Source organism: Chlorocebus sabaeus, chromosome 10, assembly GCF_047675955.1.
Source record: "Chlorocebus sabaeus isolate Y175 chromosome 10, mChlSab1.0.hap1, whole genome shotgun sequence".
NCBI classification, from domain to species: domain Eukaryota; kingdom Metazoa; phylum Chordata; class Mammalia; order Primates; family Cercopithecidae; genus Chlorocebus; species Chlorocebus sabaeus.
This window is the reverse complement of record NC_132913.1, coordinates 49,397,528-49,412,660: the sequence shown is the minus strand read 5'-3', so window position 1 is coordinate 49,412,660 and position 15,133 is coordinate 49,397,528. Positions and strand designations below refer to the sequence as shown.

The window sequence follows — 15,133 nt, the reverse complement described above, 5'->3', positions numbered from 1 at the left end:
TTGTTTGAGATTATGTGGGGAGGGCAAGGGAAAGGGATGATGGGAGTCATGCAAAGTTACTAAAGATGCATAGAAAGGTGTTAGTTTGGGAGATAAATTTGGTGCTATAAACAAGTTGTATTCCATTGCTTTTTTCTTCTACTTGGTGCTAATAAGATTTTCAAGATACCTAGGACAGAGTGAGAACTGGACTGCCTAATTGTCCTGAGAATTCAAGCAAACTTCAGTTATTCCAAACTTTTCACATTCGTGGGGGGAGAATAATGACAGTTTCTGATACTCAGATGAACATATAGCAGAGTGAAAACCACGTCACAAAACTGAATTTCCCACTTCATGGCTATTTTAAGACAGGTTAGAATCAGAACCTGGATACTTAAGTAACACGCATGTTCTCTTCTGACTTGTTTTACATTTGGCTAAATTTACACGCCCTGTGTGTGGTATCCAGTGTGATATCCTCAATTTGTAGCAAACCTATCTATTGACAGGGTTTCTATAAAATAAATTCAAGGTATGTTCAGAATCACAGATAAAATTAAATAACATAGTACAGAGAAACAGGTAAACTGTTCTTAATCATGGAAAAGGCAAAGTATGATATTAATACAATTTGCTAGTTAATTTGCATGGCTCATAATGAATCAGAATATAATATACTTGTAATAAAAACAGTATTCAGCATAATTTAATCTTCCTCTGATGATTTGGAAGTCAGAATAAACACGCAAAGTTCAGGTTATTAACAGCAGTTATTTGTGTACCTAAGCACCAATTAATAAATAGTTTCATTAGATGAATGCTTACCTATATTGATACTATATTAGTATTAATACTAACAATTCTATTATCACTTATTTATCAATACTTAATAATTTCTGAATATATTTTCAGGTTTTATTCTAGCAATGAATTTGAAGATTACCCTGGAAGAAGAAACATCTACAGGTAATTTATGTCCATTCATTCTGTTATTTCTGTATGTTGACATTTTAATATAAAAAGTCATCATCTCCAGGAGATGGAAAATATTTTTAAATTGTGGCATGTAATAAAAATTATTTATGAATTGAGAGAAAACATTTGGAGAATGTTGTATACTACATCAGTATAAAAAACACACACTCTCAAAATGTTAGCCAATTCAAAGTATTTGTTTTCAAAAGGAAAAAACAAGAAATTCTAATGCTCATATAAATACTAAATACTATTTTGGTACTAAACACTTTAACTACATATAGTTAAATTGAGGACATTTCTTTATTTAACACACATTTGCTGAATACCCAGTATGAACCAGGCATTGTTTTTATTCTGATAATATGTGATTTCCTTCACTCTGGCTCACTTTGGCACCACCCATCCCTGTCCCTATATTAGTGCTTAAATTCAGTCCAGTCGTCCCCTTGATGACTGAAATGGTGCCCTCGACAGCCCTTTCTGGATGTGGAAAGGAAAGCGATAGTTACTACATGCCAGTAGTCTATTATATGCCAGGCACCTTTTAATCTGACTTACATATGTAATTTCATTTAATTCCTACAGCACTATGAGGCAGGTAATGTTGTTGGAGCCAGGATTTGTACCTGGGCATGCTGATCTCTGAGCCCTTGCTGTTAACTGCCTGCCTAACGTTTCCAAGGTCACACCCAAATAGGGACATATGCTAACATACTAACCCTAACAGAGGAAATAAGAAATTTGCCCTCTGTCATATTTCTCTGTTCCCTCCTGGATCGTGATCTTACTTTATGCGTGAAGAAGAATCACTCTCTGGGTCCAGCAATGTCTCTGGCCTGGCCACTCTCTGCCATGCCCAAGGCAAAGTCAGGGACAGCAGCAGAAGAAACTCAGAGGTGGCACAGGAGACCCTGACAGCCACCATGGGGTCCTGACCTGTCCAGACCCTGGCATGACATCATCTAAACTCCTCCACATGGAATTCTGATTCTGAGGGTGTAGGATAAGGTCCCTGAGTTTGTGTATTGAAGCCAATCACTCTGTTCAGGAACCACACAGATGACTCTGCAGAGTGAGTGTGGGGGCAATGTGGGCAGGACAGATTGGCTTGTGTAGACTGTGTGGAGGGGGCATTCCTAGCCTGAGTTTCCACGAGCCCAAATTTCCTGCTGAAAGGAATGAAGGCACAGAAGGCACTTAGAATTGTCATTTCTTATTTCTAATTTGCCTATTATTAATTTACCCTTCCTGATATATGGTAAGAACAGAGACTCTTTCTTGGTAATACTGCCAGATTTTCCTTCTATGTTTTGCCATGGGGTGGAAACAGAGAGATAGGAAGATGAAGAACTATGCATTCCCAAGCACTTTGTAAAGTGTAAAAGATGAATGGTTATGGGAAATGACTACCTCACTGCCATTTGAGGTGTTAGATATTTCTCCCACTCCAGGGAAACCACATAGGGCTTCTTCCTCAAGGTTTGTGCCTATTAAGGCAAAGATGGATCAAAAATCAAGCTACATCAAAATACTGTGATTCCCCTTTACTTTAAACGATATTGGCAACAGAAAAATAGAGTGGGTTTGATGTCAATATGTAAATTAGTCACTTTACATGGAGTAGTACATTTTGATAAATACAATCTCAAAATTTCAGCTTAGTTTTATTTTCATTTCCCTCTAGAATTAGCATTGGAAGCTATCCTCCAAGCAAGAAGTGTGTTACTTGCCATCTAAGGAAAGAAAGGTGCCAATATTACACAGCAAGTTTCAGCGACTACGCCAAGTACTATGCACTTGTCTGCTATGGTAGGTAACGGACCTCACACAAGCACACTATCCCCACGGGCATTGTTGTCATCCTCCTCACCTCTATCTGATCAATTCTTAGCTACAGTTAATGAGCACTTGTTATATGTAAGAATCTTATCTTGTGCTTATAGAAAAAGAAATGAAAGGAGGATAGGAGGGTATTATTATCTTGACTTTTTTGCAGCTGAGGAAACAGAGCTCGGGGAAACAGAGTAACTTGCCAAAGGTCCACACTGCGGCTAAGCGTCAGCCAGGATTGAAGCAAGGGTCTGTTGCCTCTAAGTCCCATGCTCCCAACCACTGCATTCCACAGCACTAAGATTGCATGCAGAGGCAACCTATCAGCTAGGCTTCGCAGGATTTGAGCAATAGCAATAAAAGAAATGTTCTCTGATAAAATGGTTGCTGGACTCTCAGCCCCCTTCTCCCAGAGAAATATCAAACTCTCACAGCCAGGGGAATGGACAAAGACTTAGAAACCTGAGATCCCCACCTCGGAGGTCAATCATTCCTCAAACTGTAATTTCAATGGGGATAGAAAATGAACCTTTGTCACTCAAGATGTCCTTTCTAAATTTGGAAAACATCGTGAGTAATACATTCAAATATAACAAGCCATAAGTAAGAAAATCTACGAAACATTTCCTGACTGTTTAGGACATACGTACATTTAATGAATAATTTCTACCCATACAATTTTATTTTATGCACAACCTTTTATCTATATCTTGAGCATGTGGCAAACAATAAAACAGGTTAGGTTAAGAGGCCAATATAGATCAATGAAATATATTGGAGTCTAAGTCATTATGGAGATTTGGAAAACTGACTTGGGAATCTCTAATTCTCCAATCTCTGTCACCTCCCCCAGCTTATTCCTAATTTGGAGCTGGGAGTTAGAGTACTTGGAAATAGGTATTACAAAATGTATACTACCCTCCTATTTTAGTATCAGCTCCCCTGGTGGGGGTATGTGGCTTAAAGAACAAATGGAATCTTTGGCTGCTTGATATCCCGGTTCAGTTGCAGAGGCCCTGAAGATCCCATAAAGGGAACCTGAGTGAAGGCTACCCTAACATGCCACTTCCCTCAGCCCAGCCACCTGGCCCCTGAACCTGAGCTGCAGCTCATTTGACTATGTGGACATGAATAAGCATTTTAACCCAAATGCTCCCTTCAAGATAGCACAAAGATGTGAGTTTGAAATAACACTTTCATAAAATGTTTGGTCAGTGGCATCTTTGAAATGTCAAGAGATTGTTGTTCATGACCATATGTGCTGATTGTGGTTACTGACATTTAAAGGTATGCATTAAACGTCCCTCTCTAGTTCTATGCAACATTTTTCAACCTAAGCTATGTATTTATGCAACAGAGATTGAAAGCTTACATGCCAGGCACATAGTATCATTGAGCTAACTACACTGAGTCATCTGTTTATCTATCTTTTTCTCCTGGAAGGCAGGGGCTACTTTCTTTTAATCTTTGTATTTCTAAGACCAAGAAGAATGTCTAATACATAATAGACATTCAATGCTTGTGGAATTAACGTAGATATGAGGTAATATTGCTGTCCCTTGCAAAGTCTACAAAAAAACTGGTTTTATGCTGATGTATTTGCTGATGAATGCATCAGTGACACTACATTTACATCCATGCATTTATATGTGTATGCATTCTGCATTTGTATAATGCTTTAATGTTTTTGGAAGGCACTATCTCACATTTTATATTAGTTTGTCTTCCTAATATATACTTGAGCCTGTGTGCCCACTGAAGAGATGAAGAATAAAAGCCTAAGCTCTCATCAAAAGTTGGTGGAAGAGTCCTTTCTAGAACTTGAATCGCCTGACTTTTCCACCACTCACTCTTCCTCGGCAGTATGGTAATTTCCCATTTAGCAAAAAATATACTGTGTGGGAAGCATCACATCGTCTGGTGTTTTTGAAGCTCCAGTAAAATGAGTCACTGCGCCATCATAGGAAAAACCTTGAAATCTTTCCCTTCGGGACTAAGAGTAAAGCCTCATTATGTAACTTCAAACTCTCCCGAGGGATGGTTAGTAAGTCCCAGATGATAGGATCAAAACAGGTAAAATCATATTGATGATGCTGATGGAACAAAAGCATGCAAGGTAGGCTTCTCAAGGATTGATATTTAGGCCACTAGGATCACACCTTCCGTCCAGTGTCAAATGCAGTCAGTCATTTATTTATCTCATTTTTTTAGGAAAAAAAAAAAAAAAAAAAAAAGATGTGCAAGTTTCCGTTATTGAAACTACACACCCACGAAAATTCCACAGGGTAGATGCTGGTTGATTAGACTCTAGAAATTTATATTCATGTCTCATTTCTTTGCACTCTGGCTGAAAATATAATATGTGTGTTTGTCCTTTTTCATAACTTTGATGAAAAACTGGCCAAAATGAAAATCTCTGCAATAACATTCTATAAAATTCTGAGATTCCACACAGGAACTTTTGGGTCTTGAGGGAGCCTAATAAATACTATCCTTTTTCCTCATTTCCAAATTAGACTAGGATTCAGGCAGGAAACCAAAATATTATCTTTATTACTTGTAAAGGCTAGTTGGAAAATGTGGTAAAGCTGTGTAGTTTCCCAATATTGCACCCCAGAATTATATTTACACAAATACGGGTATGACAGGGCAGCCACCATCTTCCTCCATGGGGCTTGGCACTGGCACAGGTACAGCACTGAGGAACAGATCAAAAGCATGTTCTCTGCAGGCAGAAAGATGCCAGAAGCAAGACAGAAGGAGCTACTCATACCCAAGTCTTCTCAGAACTCTACAAAAAATTCATTTCTCCTCTGCTTTGCATGGGCCAAGCATGCTACTCTAATGGATTCCCTCCACATAGAAGGTAGCATCCTCACCCTATCTGGCCGGGGGGGGCAAATGAACATGTACCTCCAACCTCCACATTTGTTGCTTTTAACCTACTGGCGGAGCAAATTTATGCTTAAAAGATTTATTTCCAGACATTATTTGATCCTGTATTTCAAGTAAGGAATAATTCGTTTTCAATTATTTGTATATCTTGCTAAAAATGGCCAGTTTCTGCATAGAGAAGCTGAATGCATGTTGGAATATGTAGTGGACACTGGTGTGCCAGCCAGATCCCTTCATCCCCATCTTCAGGACTGACTCGGTCATTTCTTCAGCTATGAGAGTGCTAGTGGCTAGCTTACAGCTGAACAGCCCCCTAACCCTAACTCCCCCCAACACACTGGAGTTTTCTCTTCTCCCAGGCCACATCCAATGACTGCTCCATGCTAGGGGGTAAAGGCCGGCCTTGTTGCCACATTGGAGACAACTCTACAAGCCATCTAGGGGTCTCTATGTGACAGCAGTGACATCTACCTTCCTCCCCTGCCCCATTCTTCCTCCTCTTCCCCCACAAGTGTGCATCCCAATACCACCCCCACAAACCTCCTTCCAGGACTGCTTCCCAGGGACCTGCCACAGCATATTTTAAAAGGAAGTATATCTCATATAGATTTCTGCATGTATTACTGCGTGGAAGAAATACTAGATTTTACCCATCTCAATAAGCTGAACATTGAACCAAGAAACCAGATTGAAAATACAATCTGGGTGCTGGTGAAGGTTGTTTGATAATAAACACACAGCCCAAACTGGCCCAATACAGCATGACATCTTCCCAGAAGGCCATTTGTCACTGCAGCTTCTGGGGTGCATTTGTGTAATTAGATATTAATGATTCAGGATTAGTCTTGGAAAAGTGCACAGGCAAGGCCTCTCTCACAGCTGTTCTTTGAGTGGGCTTTGATCTCATGTATTGTTTAAATGTAACTTAAAAGTGATGTTTTCTTCTCTATGGGGAAAAAAGTAGCTGCAGAATTAAAAGATGTACTGGCACTTGACACTAATCACAAATACTACCAGCAGCCCGTCTTGAAAACAAAGTGTTATTTTAACACTAAGCCATGATTTTGTTTTCATCCTGCACACAGGCCCAGGCATCCCCATTTCCACCCTTCATGATGGACGCACTGATCAAGGTACTCTCTCTTGCATGCTATTTATCTTGTCTCAAGTAATCCTAAACTCTCTGCGATGCTCCGCAAGAGAAAGCAGGACAGTTTCTCCACACCACCAAGGGAACTGCGGTGGAATCCTGTTATCACACCACTTATTATTGCACAGATTTGGATATTATTTGGGTCAAACATGATCCTATGAAATTTAATAATTCTTTGCAGTGAGAACTAGGCATAACACAGATGAATTATATCAGAGGGTTTAATTCTATCTTCTCCAATCAGCCTTATAAAAAGCACAGATTAGAATTGGGAAAAAACTTAGCACATTCAGTACGATCGTCCTTCCAAAATAGAATTTCTGGTTTTTTTTTTTTTTTTTTTTTTTCTCAGGGGGTTGGGGGTAGGGGGTTGTTTGTGTGTGTGTGTGTGTGTGTATGTGGTAACATCCCAAACCGGAAACAAATTCTACATGTAACTTCTTCAGTTCAGAGCAGAGGGTGACTGTCACGCCAGCTTTTTTTATTTTAACAGCTACATCACATTGTTGCCACGTATGAACGCCCTGAAATTTGGAGGCTCTTTCCATTTTCAACTGCTATCAAGACAGTCCTCCTCTATCCTGTATTTGTGATATTGGTTCAAAATAGTTCACATCTCAAAGATGACTGGTTTTGCTCTCAACAGAGTTGTCCGAGTGTCTAATTGCTCTGATACTCTCCTGCTGGCTCTCCATTATCTTTTGATTTACTATTAAACAACATTAGAGGGTTGGAGTTGTTGGAGGCCAGGGACAATGAGGCAGATGCCACTTTCTTCAGCACTCATGCCTGCGATTGCTGCTGGACAGCTTTGGTGACAAGTCAGGAGACTGCCTTGGGATTAGTTTGGCTGTCAGGTCAATGGCTCAAGTATAGGTGAAAATAATGAGAAAAAAAAACAGAATCAATTTGGAAACTCTGGACAGGACAGGCATTGTGATAATGGGACTGTGAATTTAGTTTCGTTTTAAGATTTTTTTTAAACCTTGTGTCTAATAAGGAAATACTTGTAAGAATAACAGATTATGTTTCTTAATTTGACCATCTCAGTCAGTGAAATTGATTTCAAGTCGATAACGTTTTGTTTTAATAGAAATCACCGTCAGTGTATAATTCCCATTTTATCAAGACTCAAAATAATATCCAGCCTTTCTTTTTCCATAGCATGGATTTCTACTTTCTTGAGATCCTTCTTAGATTCCTGGCAGATCTCTGTACTGATTTTGAAGTTCCTTTATTTCACTCACTATTTACAAAATAGGTACATCCTCAGATATATCAGATGTAGTTAAATAAGTGCTAACTGAAAAAATAGAATTCAAATTCTTTCAGAGCACAGTTCCACAACTTACCTAATGTGAAATTATTCTCCTATGTTCATTATAAATATAGATTCCTAGGCCTTTCCCAAAGATTTTAATATGGTATATCTTAAGTTATGCTTGGAAGTTTGTATTTTTGATAGTAAATGTTCAACTGCTGTTTTGGAGCAGATGCTGTGTCTCTTGTTTACATCGCATTTGGTGTCAGCAATCTCATTTAAAAATATGTATGGAACTTCTACCACATTAAGCCAGGCACTGTGCTAGGTCCTGGATCTATCTATAAAATAAAAAGATACTGGGTTAGACGATGTCCTTGTCCTCAAGGAGGTTATAGATGATAGGGAATATGAACATGGAAATGAACAGTTACAATACAGTGGGGTAAGTTCTAAGATAGGGGAACTACAGAAAGCCTGGAAGCCCACAGGAAGAGCAGCTCATCTGAGTTTGGGGGATTAGGAAATGTTTACTAATGATAGCTACCACAAGCCCAAGACTCATGAATATGAAGTAGGTGTTGATGCTGTTTGGATGATTGGCTTGATAATGGTTTTTTACTGAGATAGAGGATTCACTGTGGAGATCAGGTTTTGGGAGGATGATGAATTTTGTTTTAAATGTTGCGCTTGAGGCACTGATGGGATGTCTAAGTGGAGCTGCTCTGTAATGACATCATTTTGGATCTGGATGTCAGAAGATCAGTTTGGACTGAAGATACTGATGAAACTCATTAGTTTATGGAGCATGGGGTAACTAAGGCCTTGGAAGTGGATGGCATGAGCAGAGTGACAATACAAGAGTGGATAGGGTTAGTGGAGAGTGAGCCTACAACAAAACTGTGTGGAACATCAACACTTGAGAAATGGAAGGAGAAAAATGAGCCTGGAGAGGAGACCAAGAAGGAACAGAAGGAGGGGAATAAACTTGAGAGTATGGTATTGTGGAAAGCAGGGGAGGAGAAGAACTCAAGGAGGAGGAGATAATCAGCCGTGCCAGATGCTGCAGAGAGTGAAGGAAGACTTGCTCTAAATTAATGGACTTAGCAAGAGGGAGATTGACATTAGCTTGGTCAGAGCCATTTCAGTGGAGCAGTGGAGGTGGAAGCCAGATTAAAGCAAAATTAGGTCTGCATAAGTAAGTTTAAAAAAAAAAAAAAAAAAAAAAAAGCAGTATTTCCAATTGGCCTGAGTGTGATGAGAAGAGGGGATCGGTGGGATGATGGCTGTAAAAAGTAGATGTAGGTTTAATTTTGTTTTTGAAAGAGGATAAACATTTGATTATGAGTGAATGTTGAGAGAGGAAATCAGGAGAAAAAATGGAATGAAAACATAGAGGAGGGAGGTCCCTAAGAAGTTGAGAAAGGATGAAGATCAGAGACAGATAAGAGGATTAACCTCTTGTGATGTGATGGGAGAGAATAAAGAAATTGTTGGTATAATTGTATGAAAGTTGGAACACAGTGAAATGGCTTCCTTTTCCCTGCAAAGAGGAGGAAGGTTATTTGAACATAGCGGGCAGTACTTGAACCAGATTCTGTGGGAATCCAGAAGAGCTGGAATTGACAGGGAGGGCCCAGTTAAAGCTTAGTTGCTTTTGGCACAGAAAATGCTCATTAAAATTAACTAATTCATGACAGGCCCTTATTAATCAGCCTTTCCATGGATTCTTCCCATAATTAAATTAATGAGCAATGTGGGATTTTAAAATGATTCAAACCGAAATCAAATATAAGGTCCATCGCTGTTATAACTCAATTTCATCACAATGAAGAGCCTACAAATACATGTGGAGCAGATACTACATGCCAGATACTAGGTGCTGTGTGTGCTTGGCACTGACTATACAGTGATGGATGAAAGAAAGTAAAAGGTATAGTCTGACCTGCACTCCCCTTGCTAGGTTCTAGGTTTTTAATGCACAGCCTTACTGAGAAGCCCACCTGCCAACTCTTACTCTCCCCACTGCCCCCTGTGAGATTCTGTTTGTGCTGCAAGAGGTGGAAAAATTGCCCACTCACTATCCATCAAAATGCAACTCTGAACGCTAAAAGCATTTAGATTAAAATTGGCATTTCATTAAGCCATGTATCAGAAAAGTTCAGGAGCTAAGAACAGAACAGAGAAAGAGTCAAAGCCATAAGCACGTGACAACACCCGGATACTGTCTCCTACTTCCAGTGCTTGTGGTAAAATAATACAAATAGTAATCAGTCAATCAATCAGCCACTCTCTGCGCTTGATCCACACAGGAGTCTATTTATCCATGGCAGCTCCACACACAGAATCCACGCAAGAATGAAGGGTTGGCTCTACTGTACTTAGAATTGTGTATTCATTTTACTTTTTTGGTTTTAACTTTTAAGGTGTCACAAGTATCTCTTCCCTGATGGATTACCCAAAGTTAATGTGAAATTCATTATGTATCTTATACAAATCATACCCAAAACATCTATACTTGTGCTAAGATTAAATATAACATGTTGGAGCAAAATGCCATGAGTATATGAAAACTGAGAGTTACAAGAGAAGTGGTTTGGCAAACTTAGTATAGTTACAAGCACTCCTCCAGCTCTCTCTCTTCAGAGACCACTCTTTCAAAAAGGCATAAAAACAAGAAGTCCATGGACATCTTTTGTAGCAATAAATATACCTCACAAGTCATCCAGCCCCTCTTTTAAAATATAAAGCTAAAACTCCACATACTATTTGAAAGACTAACTTTTCCCTAGAAAATGCTGATGTCAATCCCAAGTTCAAAATAAAGTCTATAAAAAGCCCTCTATTGCTAGAAACCTATTTGCATGTATTACCAATCTACAGATTCAAGAGATCAATGGATTTCTTCCTTTTCAAATATTAAAGTGTGAAATATAACTGAGCTGAAGTATAAATAGCAGGTTTTAGATTTTTTAAAGATTTAAGACAGAGAAAGAGCATAGTGTGTGTGTGTATACACAATATATATTGTTGTCTTACTCAGATATATCACTACCTTGAGAGAAAGGATCTGAAAGAATAGCATACACAATAATTCAATATCCAAAAAAAGGAGAATATCCTATATTAATCAAGTACAACAGGAAAGTGCAAGAAAGAAAGATTTTAAAAATCACAGAAATAATATTCAACTTTACACATTAAAAATTAAAAAACAAATTTTGAAATTACACAATTAATTATTTTAAATTTGAGGCCCCAGTAATCTAGATTGTATTTCCACTACATTTTTTTTAGTATATGATAAAATAAATATCACCTGCTTAGGTCATGGCTTTAAACTTAAAAACAAAACAGTTTTAGATGGGAAAACGTGATTGAATAAACATTGTTGCTCCTGTGATCTTGCTCAAAATGTGTTTTGATGCTGTTAGAATTAGTTAAAGACACAGTGATTAAAATGTGATGTCCTTCCTAAAGGCTGATTATGGTCTAAAGGCTGATTATAAATACATTTGTCAATATGAAACGTCACTTCTTAAGCAAGCTTTTCACAGTTTCAGTTTCACCCATATTGAAGTCAAAGGAATTTTAAGGGAAAAAATTGTTTATGGAAATTCTATTGATTAAAAATGAACATTTAACTTTTTTTCAGAAATTAAAATCCTGGAAGAAAACAAGGAATTGGAAAATGCGTTGAAAAATATCCAGCTGCCTAAAGAGGAAATTAAGAAACTTGAAGTAGATGAAATTAGTAAGATCTTTTAAAAACTTCTCATTTATAGATATGAAGCTGAGCAATTTTCTTGCTTTTAAAAAAGCATAGGGTGAACGTTACAGTGCAAATTCTGTGAACTATTAATATTACAGGATTTCATTTAAAATAATGTTATGGTAACAATTTTTAGTTTTACTAAATATCTTTAATATGTTTGTAAACATGGTTGATCTTACACATTTTCAATAGCTTCCTTTCCACATTGACATTTTTCAAAAAGAGCTTATCTAATTTTAATTTTAAAATGTGTCCTTCTAGAACAAATAGTAATTCAAGATTTCTAGTCATTTATACATTTAATACAAAAATTTAATAAAAGTTACTTTCAATATATCCTCAATTCTTAACAATTTAGTAGTTGAAAATTGATTTTATGGCATATATTGCTATTAAAGATAATAAATGATGCTATGAGTACTGTGGAATGAAGATTTTTCTCCTTTTTTTTTTTTCCTCAAAGCTTTATGGTACAAGATGATTCTTCCTCCTCAATTTGACAGATCAAAGAAGTATCCCTTGCTAATTCAAGTGTATGTAATATTTTCTTTGGTGTAAAAACTATTTACTGAAAATATGTTAGATGAAATACACATTTATGAAATAGAATGAACCATTCTCCTTGGTAACAGTTCCTATTGATGCTGTTTTTATATATTCTTCAACTAATCAGAGTAAATAAAATATGGCTATTTAAAATAGATTGAGGAAGTTTTGAGATTTTAGCTGGACTTGCTTGCATTGGCTGTGTTAAATTTCCTTTGTATGGCAATTTGCCGAATGTGTCAGAATACCTTTGAGATAGAGAAATTGCAGCCAAAAAAATATTGTAAATCATCTTCACATCTTATGTAATTGAGTTAGAAATGAAATAAAGGAATAGAATACATTTAGTGGAATCACACCCAAAATCAGTGCTGACCTACACACAATTTGCTTAAAACACCATGCATTTTTTTTAGTATATCTTATGTCTGCTTTTAGCAAGTGGCAGGTGGCAGAAATGACGAAAAACCCACACATATTCCTTGAAATGCCAACCCTAGATGTATCCGTTTTGGGGAATAGGAGAGGCTGTGTCCCAAAACAACTTCCTTGTAGCAAACCTCTGGGAAAAGCCTGGACTCCTCTTGATTTTGAGCCAGTTCTAACGCCATTGTTATTTTATCACATAATTGTACTGGAATTACTAGAAGCAATGCTTGGCCAGGATGGGAAATAGAGTTTTACAAAGAAATCAAAGATTCTTTTTTTTTTTTTTCCTTTAGGTATGGTGGTCCCTGCAGTCAGAGTGTAAGGTCTGTATTTGCTGTTAATTGGATATCTTATCTTGCAAGTAAGGAAGGGATGGTCATTGCCTTGGTGGATGGTCGAGGAACAGCTTTCCAAGGTGACAAACTCCTGTATGCAGTGTATCGAAAGCTGGGTGTTTATGAAGTTGAAGACCAGATTACAGCTGTCAGGTGAGCACCTTCTCATTCAAGCAGATGTCAACATGCAACAAAAGTCATGCAATCACTATTGTGTTTCTCCATTCTTCATGACTTAATTCTTTTTTTTTTTTTCTTTTTCTAACTTAGTCTAAAATTATTACTAATCTTACAGGGGTATTTTTGCCAAATGTGAAAAAAAAAAAGTATTCATGGAAGAGCGCTGATAAATGTGTAGAAAAATGATTTCAAGCGCTAAATCACAAATACCCTCTTTTGAAGTGTTGTCATTCATTCTAATATGTTTTAATTTAGTTCCATTTCTTACAATTGATAGAAAAACTTTGAACTCTAATGATGATCTTCAGGGAAACAAATATCTGAATTTGCTCAAGCATTGTGGATTCTACCTCATAAGTTTAGAAATAGCTCAAGATTTTATCAGCACTACATGCTTTTAGATGTCAGGCATTCATTTGTGGTTAAACTTGCTATCAGTTGGCCATTGTAGCATGAAAGTGTTTGCCTATTTTCGTTTGACAAAAACAAAGTCATTTTACACAACAGAAATTATATTATGAAAACATTTAGGGGAAAGACAGATTCATAATCTGATTTCTTCTTCTCAACTATATATATTTTCAACCATGATTTATGGTTCAATCATCTTTTCCTGAAACAGGACTACATAGGCACCAAAATTGTGGCTTTTTAAGAAACACTGCAAATAATTCTTGCAATGTCTCTATAGTTGTTGAATTTCTGTTGCTATGTTATGAGTAGGTGAAGCTAGAGAATAATAGTCGGAAATCTAAAAGGTAGCAGGCTACTTGCACTCTCAATCATGAATATATACGCATGTGCGGATCTAAAGGTCAAACACTGTTTCACAGGCAAAGAGCAATTTAGAAATTTCTTTAGTACATTTTTTATCTCCTTAATGTCCTTAATACTTAATGATTTCACTGCAACATTCAGAACAAAGATTGTATTTAACAGCCAGGAGCCAGGCCTAGACAACACTTTTTTGTAATTTTGTCTCTAATCAAAGCAGAAGAGTTTAGACTCACAAGTAATTATTTTTAAAAATAGAAAGGTGTCCATAACCCATACATTTTCAAGTGCTTCTTTCATTCTGGGAACACACAAAATGTTTAATAAAAAACAAAGTCTATCTGAGTACAATATAACAAATTAGTAAGTAGGTTACTAACACTAAAATCTGTAGCTATCACTCAATTTCTGGAAGCTCCCTCTTTCTTACAGATTCAGACTTTGGCCTTTCAACTGTTCACTTGTTTGGAGGAGATAGTTCAAAGAAAAACCCCACTGAGGTATCAGTTTCTCATATAAAGACTGTAGTGTGCCTTAATGAGAATATTAACGCCATCCTCAGAATTATAGCCTAATTCCATGAGGGACTTATTTTTAGCACCATGGCTTACATCTATTTGCATTTAAACCATGCAATAAACATCAAGGACATGTAATCCTGGTACTACATGAAAACAGAGATGAAAATATGCCTCATCTATAATTTATTTAGATCTTTTCCAAAGCTAAAAGAGCTAAAAAGTGGTTTATTTTGGCATTGGTTAAAAAATCATTGTCTTCATCATCATTATCATCACAACCCATCAGTAACAACAAAATATGTCATTATACTTTTATGCATTTATTTACCACCACAAATGCACCATTTGAACCTAAGAAGAAATAACTTCTTAATATTTTCCTTGGATGAAATGAAATTTTAAACCTGAGCCATGATGTTCAACACAAAGGACACAAAGCCATAAATTCTACCTTCTACTGATTTTCTCAGTAAT

The 15,133-nt window shown here is 37.0% G+C and overlaps 1 protein-coding gene across 2 annotated transcripts in view; it reads left to right on the top strand.

The window, feature by feature from the left end:
• FAP (fibroblast activation protein alpha) overlaps window positions 1–15,133 on the top strand; it is a 72,076-nt gene that overhangs the window by 41,274 nt on the left and 15,669 nt on the right. For both annotated transcript variants that reach the window (XM_038002012.2, XM_007965162.3), the window contains 6 exons: window positions 895–948; window positions 2,645–2,769; window positions 6,771–6,818; window positions 11,755–11,853; window positions 12,338–12,407; window positions 13,143–13,337. In XM_038002012.2, the coding sequence (XP_037857940.2) occupies window positions 895–948; window positions 2,645–2,769; window positions 6,771–6,818; window positions 11,755–11,853; window positions 12,338–12,407; window positions 13,143–13,337 (591 nt within the window). The remainder of the gene's footprint in view (window positions 1–894; window positions 949–2,644; window positions 2,770–6,770; window positions 6,819–11,754; window positions 11,854–12,337; window positions 12,408–13,142; window positions 13,338–15,133) is intronic.